General features: G+C 44.6%; 1 protein-coding gene across 4 annotated transcripts; it reads right to left on the bottom strand.

Moving 5' to 3' along the window:
* Positions 1 to 1,638: 1,638 nt before the first annotated feature.
* LOC109783630 (zinc finger BED domain-containing protein RICESLEEPER 2) lies at positions 1,639 to 14,716 on the bottom strand. Of its 4 annotated transcripts, none has more exons than XM_020342219.4 (4): positions 14,492 to 14,716; positions 12,799 to 13,098; positions 4,300 to 6,407; positions 1,639 to 2,030 (listed from the first exon to the last, which is right to left on the bottom strand). In XM_020342219.4, exons 2-3 carry the CDS (start codon positions 13,094 to 13,096, stop codon positions 4,303 to 4,305), a joined length of 2,403 nt encoding a protein of 800 aa, XP_020197808.1. In that variant the 5' UTR covers positions 13,097 to 13,098; positions 14,492 to 14,716; the 3' UTR covers positions 1,639 to 2,030; positions 4,300 to 4,302. The 4 variants fall into 4 exon arrangements, with proteins under 4 accessions (XP_020197808.1, XP_073352916.1, XP_073352918.1 ...); XM_073496815.1 differs by having other exon boundaries at positions 4,300 to 6,410; XM_073496817.1 differs by lacking the exons at positions 12,799 to 13,098; positions 14,492 to 14,716 and adding exons at positions 6,559 to 6,839; positions 7,355 to 7,470.
* Positions 14,717 to 14,932: the final 216 nt, after the last annotated feature.

Raw genomic sequence — 14,932 nt, forward strand, 5'->3', positions numbered from 1 at the left:
TGTTGTTGTCTAGGTGTGGCTGTTGTCCGCGAGACTTCCTCATTTCTCCTAAAAAAAAGAATTCTCATCTTTTTTTAGAGAAGAGACGATTGCCTAGCCTTAGGATGAGGCCCTTAAGGTTTAGGGTTTACAACAAATAGTCTAGCAAAAAATAAATAAGTCTGATACAGTACCGAACAAGGCTTGACATAGCGACACGGCGCATGCAAACACAAAGTGAACCCTAACAAGTCACTATGAGGGCTAGATATAACCATGAAACCTTGCCGGGCGATGCTACACAGATGGCTCCCCTATCAGTTGTTGCCCTACCGTGAAGCAATACGAAGGTTGTGGCTTTTCACCCGCAGATTGGCGATAAGCTGATCAGGTAGTTGTACGCCTTGTCGTCTCCTTAGAGGTCTCCACGGCTGCAATATCACAACATCATCCACAACAAGTTTATAAACAAGATCATCCACAACAAGTTTATAAACAAGATCATCCAGTTGCTTGAATATACGCCCCTCTACAAGAGCTATTTTGCGTGAGGTCCGAAGTGACCAAGCAGCCGTCACAACGCCGAACCACACAAGCCTCCTATTCTTGCCCTGGGTCCCCGCAGTGAGATGTTGAAGTTCGCTGAAACCCACCGGGTTCTGGGCACAACCCGTTGCCTCTTGGATAACACTCAGATGAACCTCATAACAATACAACTTTTTTTTTGCTTGACTCACAACGATACACCGACAAAGAATATGGTTGCAAGTTTCATCTTGACCACACTTGTTCCTAGCGACTTGCCATAAGAAATTTTGGTTAGGCCTCCTTTGGTATAAGGAATTTTGTAGGAATTCTATAGGATAGAATATCTATAGAAAAAATTCCTTTGGCATCCTTTGGTTCCTACAAATCTAATCATATTTCTATGGAGGGACTTTTCTTATATTTCACACTTCATAGAAAAATAAACATTAGTCTAGACTCTGATAAAAAAGATTAGGTATGTCTAGGACACATCTAGATGTGTCATAGTTATTGCACATCTAAGTGACTCAATCAAACTAGGAAGAAAAAGAAAAAACACCAAAGAAAACGTTTGCACGAATCTTCACGTAAAATCAATGACATTGTACTTAGATGTGCAATACTTAGGGCACATCTAGATGTGCTTTAGCAAAACTGGGTGTGTCTAGGGCACATCTAGATGTGCTCTAGTTATTACACATCTAAATGAGTGAATCAAGTATAAAGAGGAAAAAGAAAAAAGAAAAAGAAAATATTGACACGAATCTCAATGTAAGATCAATGACATAGGACTTAGATGTGCAATACATATGGCACATCTAAATGTGCTTTAGCAAAACTGAAAAAGATTCTATGATTTTAACCGAAGGATATCTTTTGTTTTATTTTTATTCATAGAATTTAAGATACATGTCATCTTATTTTATATGATTTTTATGATTTTTCTACGCTATGAACCAAAGGAGGCCTTACCCGGGATTCTAGCTTTCCAAATTTCCATAACGTCATAACGGGGCACATATTTGAATCTCTTTATATAGAGATCCTATGGAGGGCTCAAGTTTCCACACGATGCTGTCCGCCCCAGACAACAGCCATCTCATTCACACCACACCAGAACCTTCCACGGCATATCCAACAAACGTAATGGCCACTAGTAAATTGTACAGCAATGTCTTCCATACAATTTACACAACTGATCTTCGTTAGGTTAAAACAGGAGCGAACCATAGGCACTGTGCACGCGAGTGTCTGAGCAGGAGCCCCAGATCTAAACACAGGGAACAACATAGCATGATACACCCCAAGAACAAGCTTCTGCGACAAGCCGATGTGTACATTTGTTTGAGAGAGGAATGCAGAAATGTTTGAGACGCTGTGAAACTATGTCCGGCACCGAAATAGAATGGTTCGTTAGCAAGTCGTCCTAGCAATAGCATCCTCCAATGTTAGAAGAAGAATGGGTATTTGTACAACGCATAGCCTTCTCTCCATGAAGAGCATTCTGTAGCATAACATGGAGCCTGCAAAATTATTGGTGGAAAACCTCTCATGTTAGAAAAACATCACCACCAGAGAATTAAGAAGCATGATTTAATAAACTAATTGGCACTTGTATGCGACTGGATGATTTTACTTGAACAGTAGTACTCCCTCCCATCCATATTAATTGACGCTGCTTTAGTACAACTTTGTGCTAAAGTTGTACTAAAGCCGCGTCAATCAATTTGGATCAGATGGAATACCTTGTGCAGTCTAGCCACAACTTAACATGTGCCAAAATAATAATCATTTGGTGGTTGGCCAAAGGTATGTATGCCAAAGAACCAGGGTGGGGGTGCTTATCACCTCTTTGCTAACCGAGTGGTTATGTTAGTTATTCAATGACACTGGGCCTTGACAGGAAATTCTCTCCAAAATGTATTTAAGCAATTGCTCTCTAGGCCAAGTCATCACTAAAAGCCTGGGACTCTCATTTTTGGCAAGGGCACATGGAAGTTTGTTTCACAAGAACGAAAGACTTGCGTTTTCGATGCTTTGTACAAAGAAGAGTTTGTACAAGCCCTAAGAAGGGGAACACCTGGAGAATACAACTCAGACACCCCTAGCCACTAGACAGAGGAATCGCTGGAAGCAGAACAGCCATTGCCTGGCCTCCGACTTGAATGTGCCAAGTAGGCAAGCTAAGCTGAGCAAGGGAATATGGAAATGAACCTCTCTTTTGGTCATGTAGGATTAAGGTGGGAGATGGGAGGAAAACTATCTTTCGGAAGGATATCTGGCTGCGCAATAACAGCCTTGATGATTCCTTCCCTAGGCTATTTTCCACTTTCTACAAACCTGCGGAATATTGTGAATGGGGGGATTGGAAGTGCTTCCATTGCACGTCTCTTTCCCCAACTAGATCGCATTGACAATATAAGCAAGCCAACATTTGGCAAATGATAAGCTGCCAAAAGTTGGCAACTTTTTGTGAGGTTGGCAAGAAAAGTTGGTAGTCAACCAATCGCTAGCCAACGTTTGGCATTTCCCAAATATTGGCATGCCAACTTTTGGCATCGAACCAATCATGCTCTAGATCCTTTTACTTGGCAATGCAGAACGTTGGGAAGTCCCTTTTAGGCCTCTTTGGAAATGCAAATTCCCCCTGCAAGTCAAAACTTTTCTCTGGTTAGTGCTTAAGAGAAGCATCGTTACCAGAGATGTTCTGCTGCACAGGGGAGGTGTATGCCCAAAAGCTTGTCTCTTCTGCGGGAGTGAAGTGCATCCTAGGTCCTCGAACTATTTCAGAGGTGTCACATAGGTCCTCAAGCTATGAAAATAGTCATCCAGGTCCTCGAAGTGCAATATGTGTGCCATCTATGTCCTCGAACTATTTCAGAGGTGTCGCATAGGTCCTCAAACTATTTCAGATGTGTCACTCATGTACACACTTATTGCACCTCGAGGACCTTAATGGCACTTTTCATAGTTTGAGGACCTATGTGACACCTCTGAAATAGTTCAAGGACATAGGATGCACTTCACTCCTTCTGCGGAGGTGACGAGTTAATTGACCACTTATTCTTCACCTGCCCCCGGCTAGATTTATTTGGAATGTTGTCGGCTGTGTGGTTGGAGCAAACTGCCCAGCCCATAGCGCCAACCATTATATTAACGTTTGGCTAAGAGGGTTAAGGGGGAGTATGAAGAAACTTCTAAATTTTGGGGTAGCCGCTGTGATGGGGTATCTGGAAGGCTGGGAATTCAGCTTGTTTTCAATCTTTATGGCCCTGTGATCCCACCACAGTGGTGTTTCAGGTTTGTTATTGGCTTAACTGGTGAGCAATCTGAAGGTGAAGTAGACTGCATGGTAGGAGCTGCAGTTCTGCACAAGGCTGCTGGGACACGTCACATCTGAAGTGTTTTGTGCAGGGAAGAGCTGGACGCCATGGACTCTGACTAACAGGCTCATGAAGGCACAAGGATTGGGCGTTGTTTTCTCCAGTTTGCATTGCTTCGCCGCTGCAGTAGTTTTTCCTTCCCGTCTCTTAGTTACTCCTGTGGGTCTTTTGTTTTTGAGGTGGTGTTCTGTTGCTGATGTTGCCGTGTTATGGTAGATACTGTAAGCATAATTTCTATTAATAGAAAATGGAACCAATATATGAGACTTCTAAAAGTCTGTCTGATGTTTCTCTTACGAGTCAAGATGCAAAATTAAGCTGTGGTCTAATAAGATTGCGCATGCTTCTTTTTAGGGTCTCAACGAAGCCAGCAAGTATGTAAATAGAACAACCAAAGTGCAGAACTTACCACCTAGCTAATCCAATCTCGGGTACACACAAGTGCTTCAATTGTCTTGATGTTTAATGTGCTCCATTGCTTATGAATTACTGGGCCCTCACTGCTGAATGCTGCCTGGCAGTGAACAGCTGATGATGGCATTGCCAAGACATCCTGCACCATTTTTGAGAGGGTTGGATACTTTGAAGAATGACTCATCCACCAGTTTAGAATATCAAAATCATCCTTCCGTGGAAGAAGACCATCTTCAAGATAGCTGTCAAGCTCCGACAATAGTTGACTCCTTGTCTGTGCAGTAAGATGCTGATCCCAATCTTCCAATAAATCACTGTCAAATCCATCTATTTCAACATTGTGAACTTCGCAATTTGAAGTCTTAACATTCGGCTGATCCACAGGGGTGCAATATTCATGAAACAATTCCCTCACTATTTCAGCTACATCATTTACATACTTTGTTGCATCAGTGCCAAAAGCTCGTTTAAGACGGAACTCGATAAAAGTAATTTTGAATCTCGGATCAAGAACAACAGGCACTGACAACCACAAGTACGACTTTGCCCAATATTCATTGAATGCTTCCTGCATCTCTCTAATCATGCTAGCAACGTCGGAGTGTTCAGTACATGCTTCTTCTTGCAAAATCGTCCTGACTTTCCATACTTCATGGAAGTACATATTTGCTGTCAGGCAAACAGGCCCAGACATTACTTCAACGACTCGATAGAAAACCCTCAAAATCTTATAGATAGGCTCAACAATTTTCATTTCTTCCACAGATACAAATTCTTCAGAGGGAAGTAACTTCTTGAAATGCAAAAGCACCTCAAGTCTAAAGTAAATTTTATGCCACCATTTTGCATCTTCATGGGGGCACTTCATACCAACATCATTAGCAACTTCCAAAAGCTGCTGCTGAGTCAGCGATGAAGATGCACATGCTTGAATAAATCTCTCTAGCAGATCACCGACACGGTAAAGCAATGGTTGCCCTTTCGAAAGAACGCTGTCAAGCATATCATCCACACAAGCAATATTGTATAGCTCACCTCTAATAGGAAGACAGTTCCTCTGTATAAGCATGTCCTTCAGCTTTGAGATACTTCCGCTGTTTCTTATTTCGCTTACAGATGTCAAGCAGAAAAGCTTCCTGTCAAGATTCCACTCTCTTATAGCTTCCCATATGACATTATACGCCCCAACCTCAGATTCTAGCACACAAGCCTCCTTACAGTGTATCATCCTTTCCAAATCAGAAGGTGAGGACCAAAGCACACCAAACTTGATTATTCTCCTTTGAAGCTTCCATTCAGAATCAATAAAATGCGCGGTCAAACACAGGTACTTTATTGTGGGCTCAGCTCCATGAGGGACCCACACACTTGCTGATAACGAAACTCGCCGTGACGAAAGTGCAATTTTCTCCTTAAGGTCAGACTTCTCTTTCTGAAACAGCAGAGTTGAATATTCTTCTATATCTAGGCTCGAAGCCATGTTAAACACAGGGTTAAGGCCCTTCGCAAATCTTTTCATTTCTTCATGCTCCACAATTGACAGGGGATAGTCATGCATTATTATCATCCTAGTTAGCTCTTGATAAGATGCTTCTTGATCAAATTTCCTGATCTTGATATCTGGAGTACGAGCAGACGACTTATCTTGTTCCATTGGGGTCATGTTGTCTGCTGGTAAAGCCAGAATGTGCTGATTTTGACAAGTTCTGTCACCAGAATTATAACCCAAGTGGAACCTGCTAGCATATTCTGCAATCTGAACTTTACCATTTGTCAAGGCAGGTAAAAGTTCATCCTTCACCCTAGATTTAAAAATTGGTACACTGGACGAAAAAAGCCCACCTTTCTGATGATTTACACTAGTTCCAGCCCGTGCTGAACAAGTCTGAGTGTGTTGGTTTAAATCGCCTGTACTTTTTTCTGCACTAAGTCGTGTGTGGCAATGGACACAGTCAGCACCATGGATTCTCCCCTCAACATAGACAGGTGTAAAGTCCATCCATACCTTCGATCTCAATCTGTCGTTCTCACTATGATTTACCAAGTTCATGTCATCAAGTGGCTCTGGAAGAATCTGGTTCAGTGGATCAATGTCATTCACACCTACTATGCATGAAGCACGCATAAGTTAGTCAGAATATACCTTTAAGATTAAAGATATAACTTATAATAAAGCTGCTGCTTGCACCCTTAATTTACAGTAAAGTGGTAAACAACAAAATCTCTAAAGTAAAGCACAACACATTGCCCATACCTAATGATAATAAAGATCCAAATCTTATGCTAAAAAGCACGGATATGAGGACACGGACACGGCGATACGCATACGGGGACACGGGATACGGCATTTTCCAAAAACAGCCACACCGGAATACGAGAATATATAAATTAAAAATACACCATGTAATAAGGAGTTAAAGACAAAAATAATAATGAGAAACTGAGATGAGATCAGAATACTGCCCCATTTGCTGTCTCCTTTTTCAAGTGCTCAATGATTGAATTAATTGATCCTCCAGGCCCATGTCATTGCAACTTGCAAAATACATCAAATGCTAGTATTAGAAACTTAAGAAGACATAATCTTAAGTGGTACAGAACATGAAAACAGTAAAGACATTTGCTTTCCAAATGTCCAATGTACTTGGCTCCCAAGTGCAGTATGGTTTGGCAATCTCAAGCTCCCAACGTGACGCGGTATTACAAAAATAAACCGTAGTACACACTAGACAGTAGACACAACATGACAGCATAACACAGTCCACTAATAACATGATAAATAGGAGCTCTACACTCTCACCCACGAACGATTGGCTACCGGCGGCGGCGCTCCCAGATGCCATGCTCCCTAACAGCAAGCAGCAATGACAATCAACGCTCAACAGCAGCACGAAGAAAAGAACCCAACCAAAAGCATTCAAGCAGCACAACAGCATGCAGCTAATCAAAAACCCAAGCAGCAACAGCATGGCCGCATGGGGAAGCTAGCAGCAGCAGCTCAACAGCAAAAAAATGAGTCACAAAGAGATGAAGAGATCGAGGTTACCTACTTGAGCATGGTTGCCGTCGGGAGGAGAGGCTGCTGGTCTTGGAGAAAACAGCGGCAGTGGCGGAGTCGCTGGAGCCTGGAGCAGCTCGTCCCTTTTGTGGCGCTCATGCGTGCAAACCTGCCAATAATAGGGTTTGTATAGGGCCGTTACTGGCCTCCAGAGGCCCCACCGTGTCCACAGCATATCCCTATTTAGTTTTTTTTTAATTCGGAAAAGATGGGATACTACAGGATACGCGTATCGCCGTGTCCACCCATACTAGGATGCCGATATAGCTGTTTATGCCGTGTCCGTGCTTTGTAGATCTTATGTATAGTCGTGTAAAGAATCTTATTTATAATTTAATTGTAACTTGCCAAACAAAATCCGAATTTGTAACCTGTAATCACTGATCTAGCAGATGAACAGTGTGCCGGGTATCCTGAATGTAACCATGTATTCAATTTTCTCATTAAGTTAGCAAGTGCAGCAAGAAGGACAACTGACTGGTAGAATCAACATGACTGCTTGAAGTATGCCATCAGTCGTTGAACTGAGATATTATTAACATACCCCTTAATTAATATCACTAATGTATTAGAAGCTTGATTGCTTAATGCATGGCTGCCATCTAGGACTGTGCATCTGATAGCTGTAGGGTTTTGGCTTTGTCTTGGCATTCTTCCTTGGTTTTGTTAGCTTTTGGACATGATTAGTTTAGAGCTTTTCCCTTTTGGTTGCTCTTGTTTTGTCAATTTACCCTTGTAAACTTTTGAGCCTTCTCGGTGTTCTCCTTCTGATACAAAAACTTCACACGTTTTGCGCATAGATCATGAACCACTGAAAGTTTGGTTACATCGGTACAAAACTGAAGAGGATTTGTTCTGCCGAACTAACCGAACAGGTCCAGCTCATCTAGCAGCGTCGTGCTCTTCCAGACCATATTACCCAAATTAACCAAACGCATACAGTATCCAAATTTTTATAAATAGGCTAAAATCAATAAGAACTCCGCCTATGTTGTCTCGACATAGCCGGTCCCAAGCCCGGGTGAAGGAGGAGGGGTGTGATAGGCTTGGCGAGCCAACGTCAAAACTCAGCCACTCTTATGGAGATGAAACCAAAAGAACATCATTGGGGTGTAGCCTTCTTAGCGATGCGCCATATATATTCCACCCGGTGTGGTGTCAAATGAGCAAGGGCCAGGCCGTCACCCCCTTGGTGGTGCCGTATGTTGATCTAGATACAGTGACAAGTGAGCAAGGATCAGGTCGTCGCATCCTTAGTGGCGCGCTGCATCGACGCCCGGGTGCAGTGAAAAATGAGCAAGGGTCTTCGCATTTGACTCAACGAGTGCGAAGGGTAAGGAAGCTAGCTGAGCCTAGGAGGACCCGCTTAGCTGGAACGTAGGGTCCCTGGCAGCTAAACTACAGGAGCTAGTTGATACATCGAAGAGGAGAGGTGTTAATATCCGTTGCGTCCAAGAAACCAAATGAAGAGCACATAAGGCGATGGAGGTGGGAGGACACTGGCTTCAAGCTGTGGTACACGCAGACAACTGCAAACAGAAATGGAGTAGGCATCTTGATCAACAAGAGTCTCAAGTATGGGGTGGTAGACGTCAAGAGGCATGGGGACCGGATTATCCTGGTCAAGCTAGTAGTTGGGGACTTGGTTCTCAAAGTTATCAGCGCGTATACCCCACAAGTAGGCCACAATGAGAACTCCATGATTGGGGACCGGATTATCCTGGTCAAGCTGGTAGTTGGGGACTTAATTCTCAATGTTATCGGCCCCCGCAAGTAGGCCGCAATGAGAACACCAAGATGGAGTTCTGGGAAGGTCTGGAGGACATGGTTAGGAGTGTACTTATTGGCGACAAGCTCTTCATAGGAGATCTCAGTGGCCACGTGGGTACATCTAACACAAGTTTTGAAGGGGTGCATGAGGGCTTTGGCTATCGCATCAGGAATCAAGAAGGACAAGATGTCCTAAGCTTTGCTCTAGCCTACGATATGATCGAAACTAACACCCTCTTTAGAAAGGAAGAATCACGTCTACTGACTTTTAGTAGTTGTCAACACTCTAGCCAGATTGATTTCGTCCTGTCGAGAAGAGAAGATAGACATGCTTGCCTAGATTGTAAGGTGATACCTGGAGAGAGTTTTGTCCCTCAGCATAAGCTTGTGGTGGCTAACTTCCACTTTCGGATTCGTGGCCAGCAAGATAAGCATGCCAAAGTCGCTAGAACGAAGTGGTGGAAGCTCAAGGAGGCAGCACAGGCTTTCAAGGAGAGGGTCATTAAGGAGGGCCCTTGGGAGGAAGGAGGTGATGCAGGCAATATGTGGATGAAGATGGCGATTTGTATTTGTAAGGTGGCTTCAAAAGAGTTTGGAGTGTCCAGGGAAAGTAGAAGCGTAGCTAAAGATACCTAGTAAGGAGAAGAAAGATTGTCTCAAACGGCTACACCTGGATAGGAGTGCAGACAACATAAAGAAGTACAAGGTGGCAAAGAAGGCCGCAAAGCGAGCTGTGAGTGAAGCAAGGGGACTGGTGTATGAGGACCAACACGAAGGAAGGGACATCTATAAGATGGCCAAGATCCAAGAGAGGGATGTCGACCAAGTGAAATGCATCAAGGATAGAGCAGATCAGCTCCTGGTAAAGGACAAGGAGATTAATCATAGATGGTGGGAGTACTTCCACAAGTTGTTCAATGGAGAGAATGAGAGCTCTACCATTGAACTGGACGACTCCTTTGATGATACAAGCAGGCGTCTTGTGCGGCGAATCCGGGAGTCTAAGGTCTGCGATGCTTTAAAAAGGATGAAAGGAGGAAGGGCAATGGGTCCTGATTGTATCCCCATTGAGGTGTGGAGAGGCCTCAGAGACACAGCGATAGTATGGCTAACTAAGCTTTTCAACCTCATTTTTCGGGCAAACAAGATGCCAAAAGAATGGAGGCAGAGTATGTTGGTAAGAATCTTCAAGAACAAGGGGGATATTCAAAGTTGTACTAATTACTGTGGAATTAAGCTGATGAGCCATACAATGAAGCTATAGGAGTCATTGAGCACCGCTTAAGAAGAATGACAGTCGTGACCAAAAATCAGTTTGGTTTCATGTCTAGGAGGTCGATCATGGAAGCCATTTTCTTGGTACGAAAACTTACCGAGAGATACAGGGAGCAAAAGGACCTGCATATGGTGCTCATTGACTTGGAGAAGGCCTAAGATAAGATACCGCAAAATGTCATGTGGTAGGGAGAAAAGTCTATTTTAAACCTTGATTTTGTACGCGTAGTTGGAATCGAACCTTGAACTTTTAATCACTGAAATTAGCACCCTGTATTTATCGATCCTAGTCAATCCCTACCCTATGACAGTGAAATCTTGTTTGGTGTAATAGGAAAGAGGTAATCCCAGTCTAAAAAAAATCTACTCTCACTTACTACATGGGCCCACCTGTCATATGCACCTCCTTCCTTAATCTCCCCCTTGCCTCCTCAATCAATTCATTTTGTCTCTCCCTACATGATGACATGGCAACCAAATATCAATGACACATCACTTGTTGCTGCTCCATGGCACCACCTCCACCCCGTCGCTTCCCTATTCGAACGTCGCGCCCGCGCATGACCGACAAGCCTCGGCGCCGCAGCGCTCCGTCCCCCACTCTCCCTGCTCTTCACGTGGCACCTGCACATGGCCGACGAGCCCCGGCCCTGCGACGACCCATCCCCAATCGCTCATCCTGATGTGATGAGCTCCGGCATGTGGCAGGCGGCGACTGAAGGCATCACGGTTCAGTGGTACCGAGAACAACACGAGCGGTCAGAGACGATGGTTAGCATGGCGGTAAGATGGATGCAAGTGGGCGCGCACGAGAAGACCTGCTACTGCCGCAACCTCCCATCCTGGTGACCTCTGATGCCTGTTGCCAGCGTGAATGTGCGCCATGCACTCGTCGAGCTGGCGGGCGTGATGTTGCGCACCACAATGGACTCGAGACTCCTCGTTGAGCTACGCTAGTGTTGTAGAGTACTTTTGCACACGTAATGTTCCAATGAAGATTGTTTAATTTCTGGCCGGTCTTTTTGCTTTGGTGATGGATGAGGTCACAAGGGATATACAAGGAGATATCCCATGGTGTATGCTCTTTGCGGATGATGTAGTGCTAGTCAATGATAGTCGGATGGGGGTCAATAGAAACTTAAAGAGGTATGGAGAAAAACCTTGGAATCGAAAGGTTTTAGGCTTAGTAGAACTAAAACCAAGTACATGAGGTTCATTTTCAGTACTAATAGGCACGAGGAGGTTAGCCTTGATGGGCAAGTGGTACCTCAGAAGGACACCTTCGATACTTGGGGTCAATGTTGCAGAAGGATGGTGATATCGATGAAGATGTGATCCATCGAATCAAAGCCGGATGAATGAAGTGGCACCAAGCTTGCGTTCTCTGTGACAAGAGAGTTCCACAAAAGCTAAAAGGCGGGTTATATAGGACGGCAATTCAAACCACAATATGGCGTTGAGTGTTGATCGACTAAAAGGTGACATGTTCAACAGTTAGGTGTATGTAGCTAAGATGCGCATGTTGAGATGGATGTGTGCCCATACAAGGAAGGATCGGGTCCGGAATGATAATATACGGGATAGAGTTGGGACAACACCGACTGAAGAGAAGCTTGTCCAACATCGTCTGAGATAGTTTGGGCATATTCAGTGCACGCCTCGAGAAGCTCCAGTGCATAGCAGACGGCTAAAGCGTGTTGTAATGTTAAGAGAGGTTGGGCTAGACCAAATTTGACATGGGAGGAGTCCGTAGGAGAGATTTGAAGGACCAAAATATCACCAAAGAACTAGCCATGGACAGGAGTGCTTGGAAGCTAGCTATCCATGTCCCAGAACCATGAGTTCATTGCGAGATCTTATAGGTTTCAGCTCTAGCCTACCCCAACTTGTTTCGGACTAAAGGCTTCGTTGTTGTTGTTGTTGTAGGCAAAATTCAGTAAGGTTCAGTTTCTGGTAATTAACGGTGTTGTGTTCTGCTTATTTTGTAAGGTCCTGTGGAAGACATAGTGTCTCGTTTGGAAAAACAGATTAAGATTGAACTAACTGCTGTAAGTTAACTAGTTAAGAATATGGATAGTTGCCTATGTACAGGTACAGAGATAGCCGTCTTCTCTTGTTACATATTTCATAGATGGATGCAATATTAAATTATGTTTGCACCAACTTTAACAAAAGCATGTAGCCAAACAGCAACATATGCAAAAGTGGCTCTACCGAATGGACATACCATAGCACTGTAAGAGACCTAAAACAACACAAAATTTACATACAGCATATTATGCAAAGTGGTTCCACCAACTGGGATTAGCATAATACACCTCAATGCATACACATGCATCGGTTACTCAATTACCTACATTATGACGCATAAAAGAAACAACATAAACATACCATAAGGGAAGTCTGTATCATGCAGCTCACTCAGGTCAAATCCCTCTTTTGCTCGACAATTATTATGATGTCGCCATAAATGGCTCGTTCCGTTGGAACGTCCATCAGCACCTTTGCAGCTCATGAGAGTATGGCAGTAGTGGCATTCCGCGCTCTGGATCACTCCATTTATATATATAGGCTTGTACTCTTCCCACACCTTAGACCTCTTCTTCCTGAATCTGGAGGCAGCAGCTCCATCAGAATCTATCCCTAATGGCATATTAGCGTCACTGTCATGCTCATCCATGTTTTCCATAGCTGCAGTTGATACAACACAATCAATTTGTAGCAAAGCATATGATTAAACTGCAGAGTAGATAAATAAGGAATAAAGCACAAGAAGCAACATCACCTACAGATATAACTTTGAACACAGGAAAGTACACATTTTTGTAAGCATGATTTTTTACAGAGAAGCATAAAAGGATGTGGTGCATTGCCAGGCAGATGACTAACCGATGCACGCCTTCGACCTCTACCTCACATCCTCACTACAGGCCGGGCCTTCGACCCCTACATCGCATCCTAGCCATGGGCCGCTGCCAGCCAGCCAGCCACAGAGGTGGGGTCTTCCCCTGCGGCCCTGCTCGCCTCACCTCGCAGCATCGCCTCATCCGACCCCACGCTCTCAGTGGATGGCTGAGTGCGGCCACACAGCTTCCCCTGGCAGGTGTGTCTGGTCCCCACGCTGCCAGGCACATCCTGGTGGCACTCCAGCGTGGCGGCAGCAGTGGCCTGTAGGTGATGCCCACTTCAACACGACAACAGCCGGCAATTTCTACTTACCTCTCTGAGTGACAGCCAACAAGTGACAGAAAAAAGTGTGCCTAGGCGTGCACTTAGGGGGTGTTTAATTAGGATTAACTATGGCTTTTGGATTTTGGCCTGTAGGACAAAAAATTCACCTATTTCCCTGCCTGGTTGCGGCCGGAGTCGGCGATATCAAAAGCCTCTGTTCACTATGTTGATCCTCTTGCCGACAACGCTTGGCAGCGGCAAACGAAATGTTGATCCTCTATGCAGAGGTGTGGACTTCCGGAGCATGATGTACGTTGCTATCGGCGCATACTGGACGACACCTCCCCAGTTCTAGCTGGGTTCTGCCGTCCACTAGACGACTCCTCTAGGCACAGTGGTGTAGCCCTGGAGTCGATGTTCTGGACGTGTATGCCAGCTGTCATGAAGCCAAAAATACTAAACACTGCGCCAGTATGCTTGGTTTCGTCACTAAATTTGGCAGCCAAAATACTAAACACTGCGCCAGTCCCGAACGCGAGCCGATCTATGGTACAACCACAACCTCAGTCAGAATCTGGATTGGCGGGTGAAGTGCTCATTGTAAGTCTGGTCGCTCGCGCTTTCTTCTCGACGAAATGACGCGCTGCGCCGCTGCGTATTCAGGAAAAAAAAAGGATGGCAAGTAGATCACCATGAACTTTTGGTTCGAGCTTGCTAACAGTTCCACACTTAATTTGGTACGGTTTCCCCTGAAACTAACACCCACTTATACCCCAACTCTCTTACTAGAAGCAAAAATTCAGAGCAACGGAACATGTCGACAAGGACTAGCACACATCCATAGCAGCAAACAGAGCCGACATCTAAGGAATTCGGAACTGGAAACAAAGGGTACTGGGATCGCGTCGCTTACCTGCTCCCTGCAAGCTCAAATTCCGTCGGAGATGAGAACGCAGACCAAGTGAGGAAATCCAAATAAGGGCAGAATCGGGGGCTCTGGAGATCGAAGTCGGCGATGCGGCCGCAGCGGCAGCGGCGCCGGTGCGGAGAGGGATCCGGGTAGGGTTAGGGCGAGCTCCAGGCCCGACCCAAGTTCCAGATATGGGTTTGCTTAGGTTCAGGGCCCATGTATCCACTGGACCCAGGTTTGGGGTTAAAGCTAGCTCGCGTCCTCACCACAAAAAAATAATAATAAATAAACTCGCATCGAGCCCTAAAAAAGAAGTAGCTCGCATCCACTGTTCGGATAATGAACGTATGCCGTCTCTAAAAGAAGGTTTTTTTTTAAGGTGTGGCTAGATCTCAATTGACTTAAGTCTCAGTCAAATGACACAACATATAAAAAAGGAAGAAA

This window comes from Aegilops tauschii, chromosome 4 (genome assembly GCF_002575655.3).
Source record: "Aegilops tauschii subsp. strangulata cultivar AL8/78 chromosome 4, Aet v6.0, whole genome shotgun sequence".
NCBI lineage: Eukaryota > Viridiplantae > Streptophyta > Magnoliopsida > Poales > Poaceae > Aegilops > Aegilops tauschii.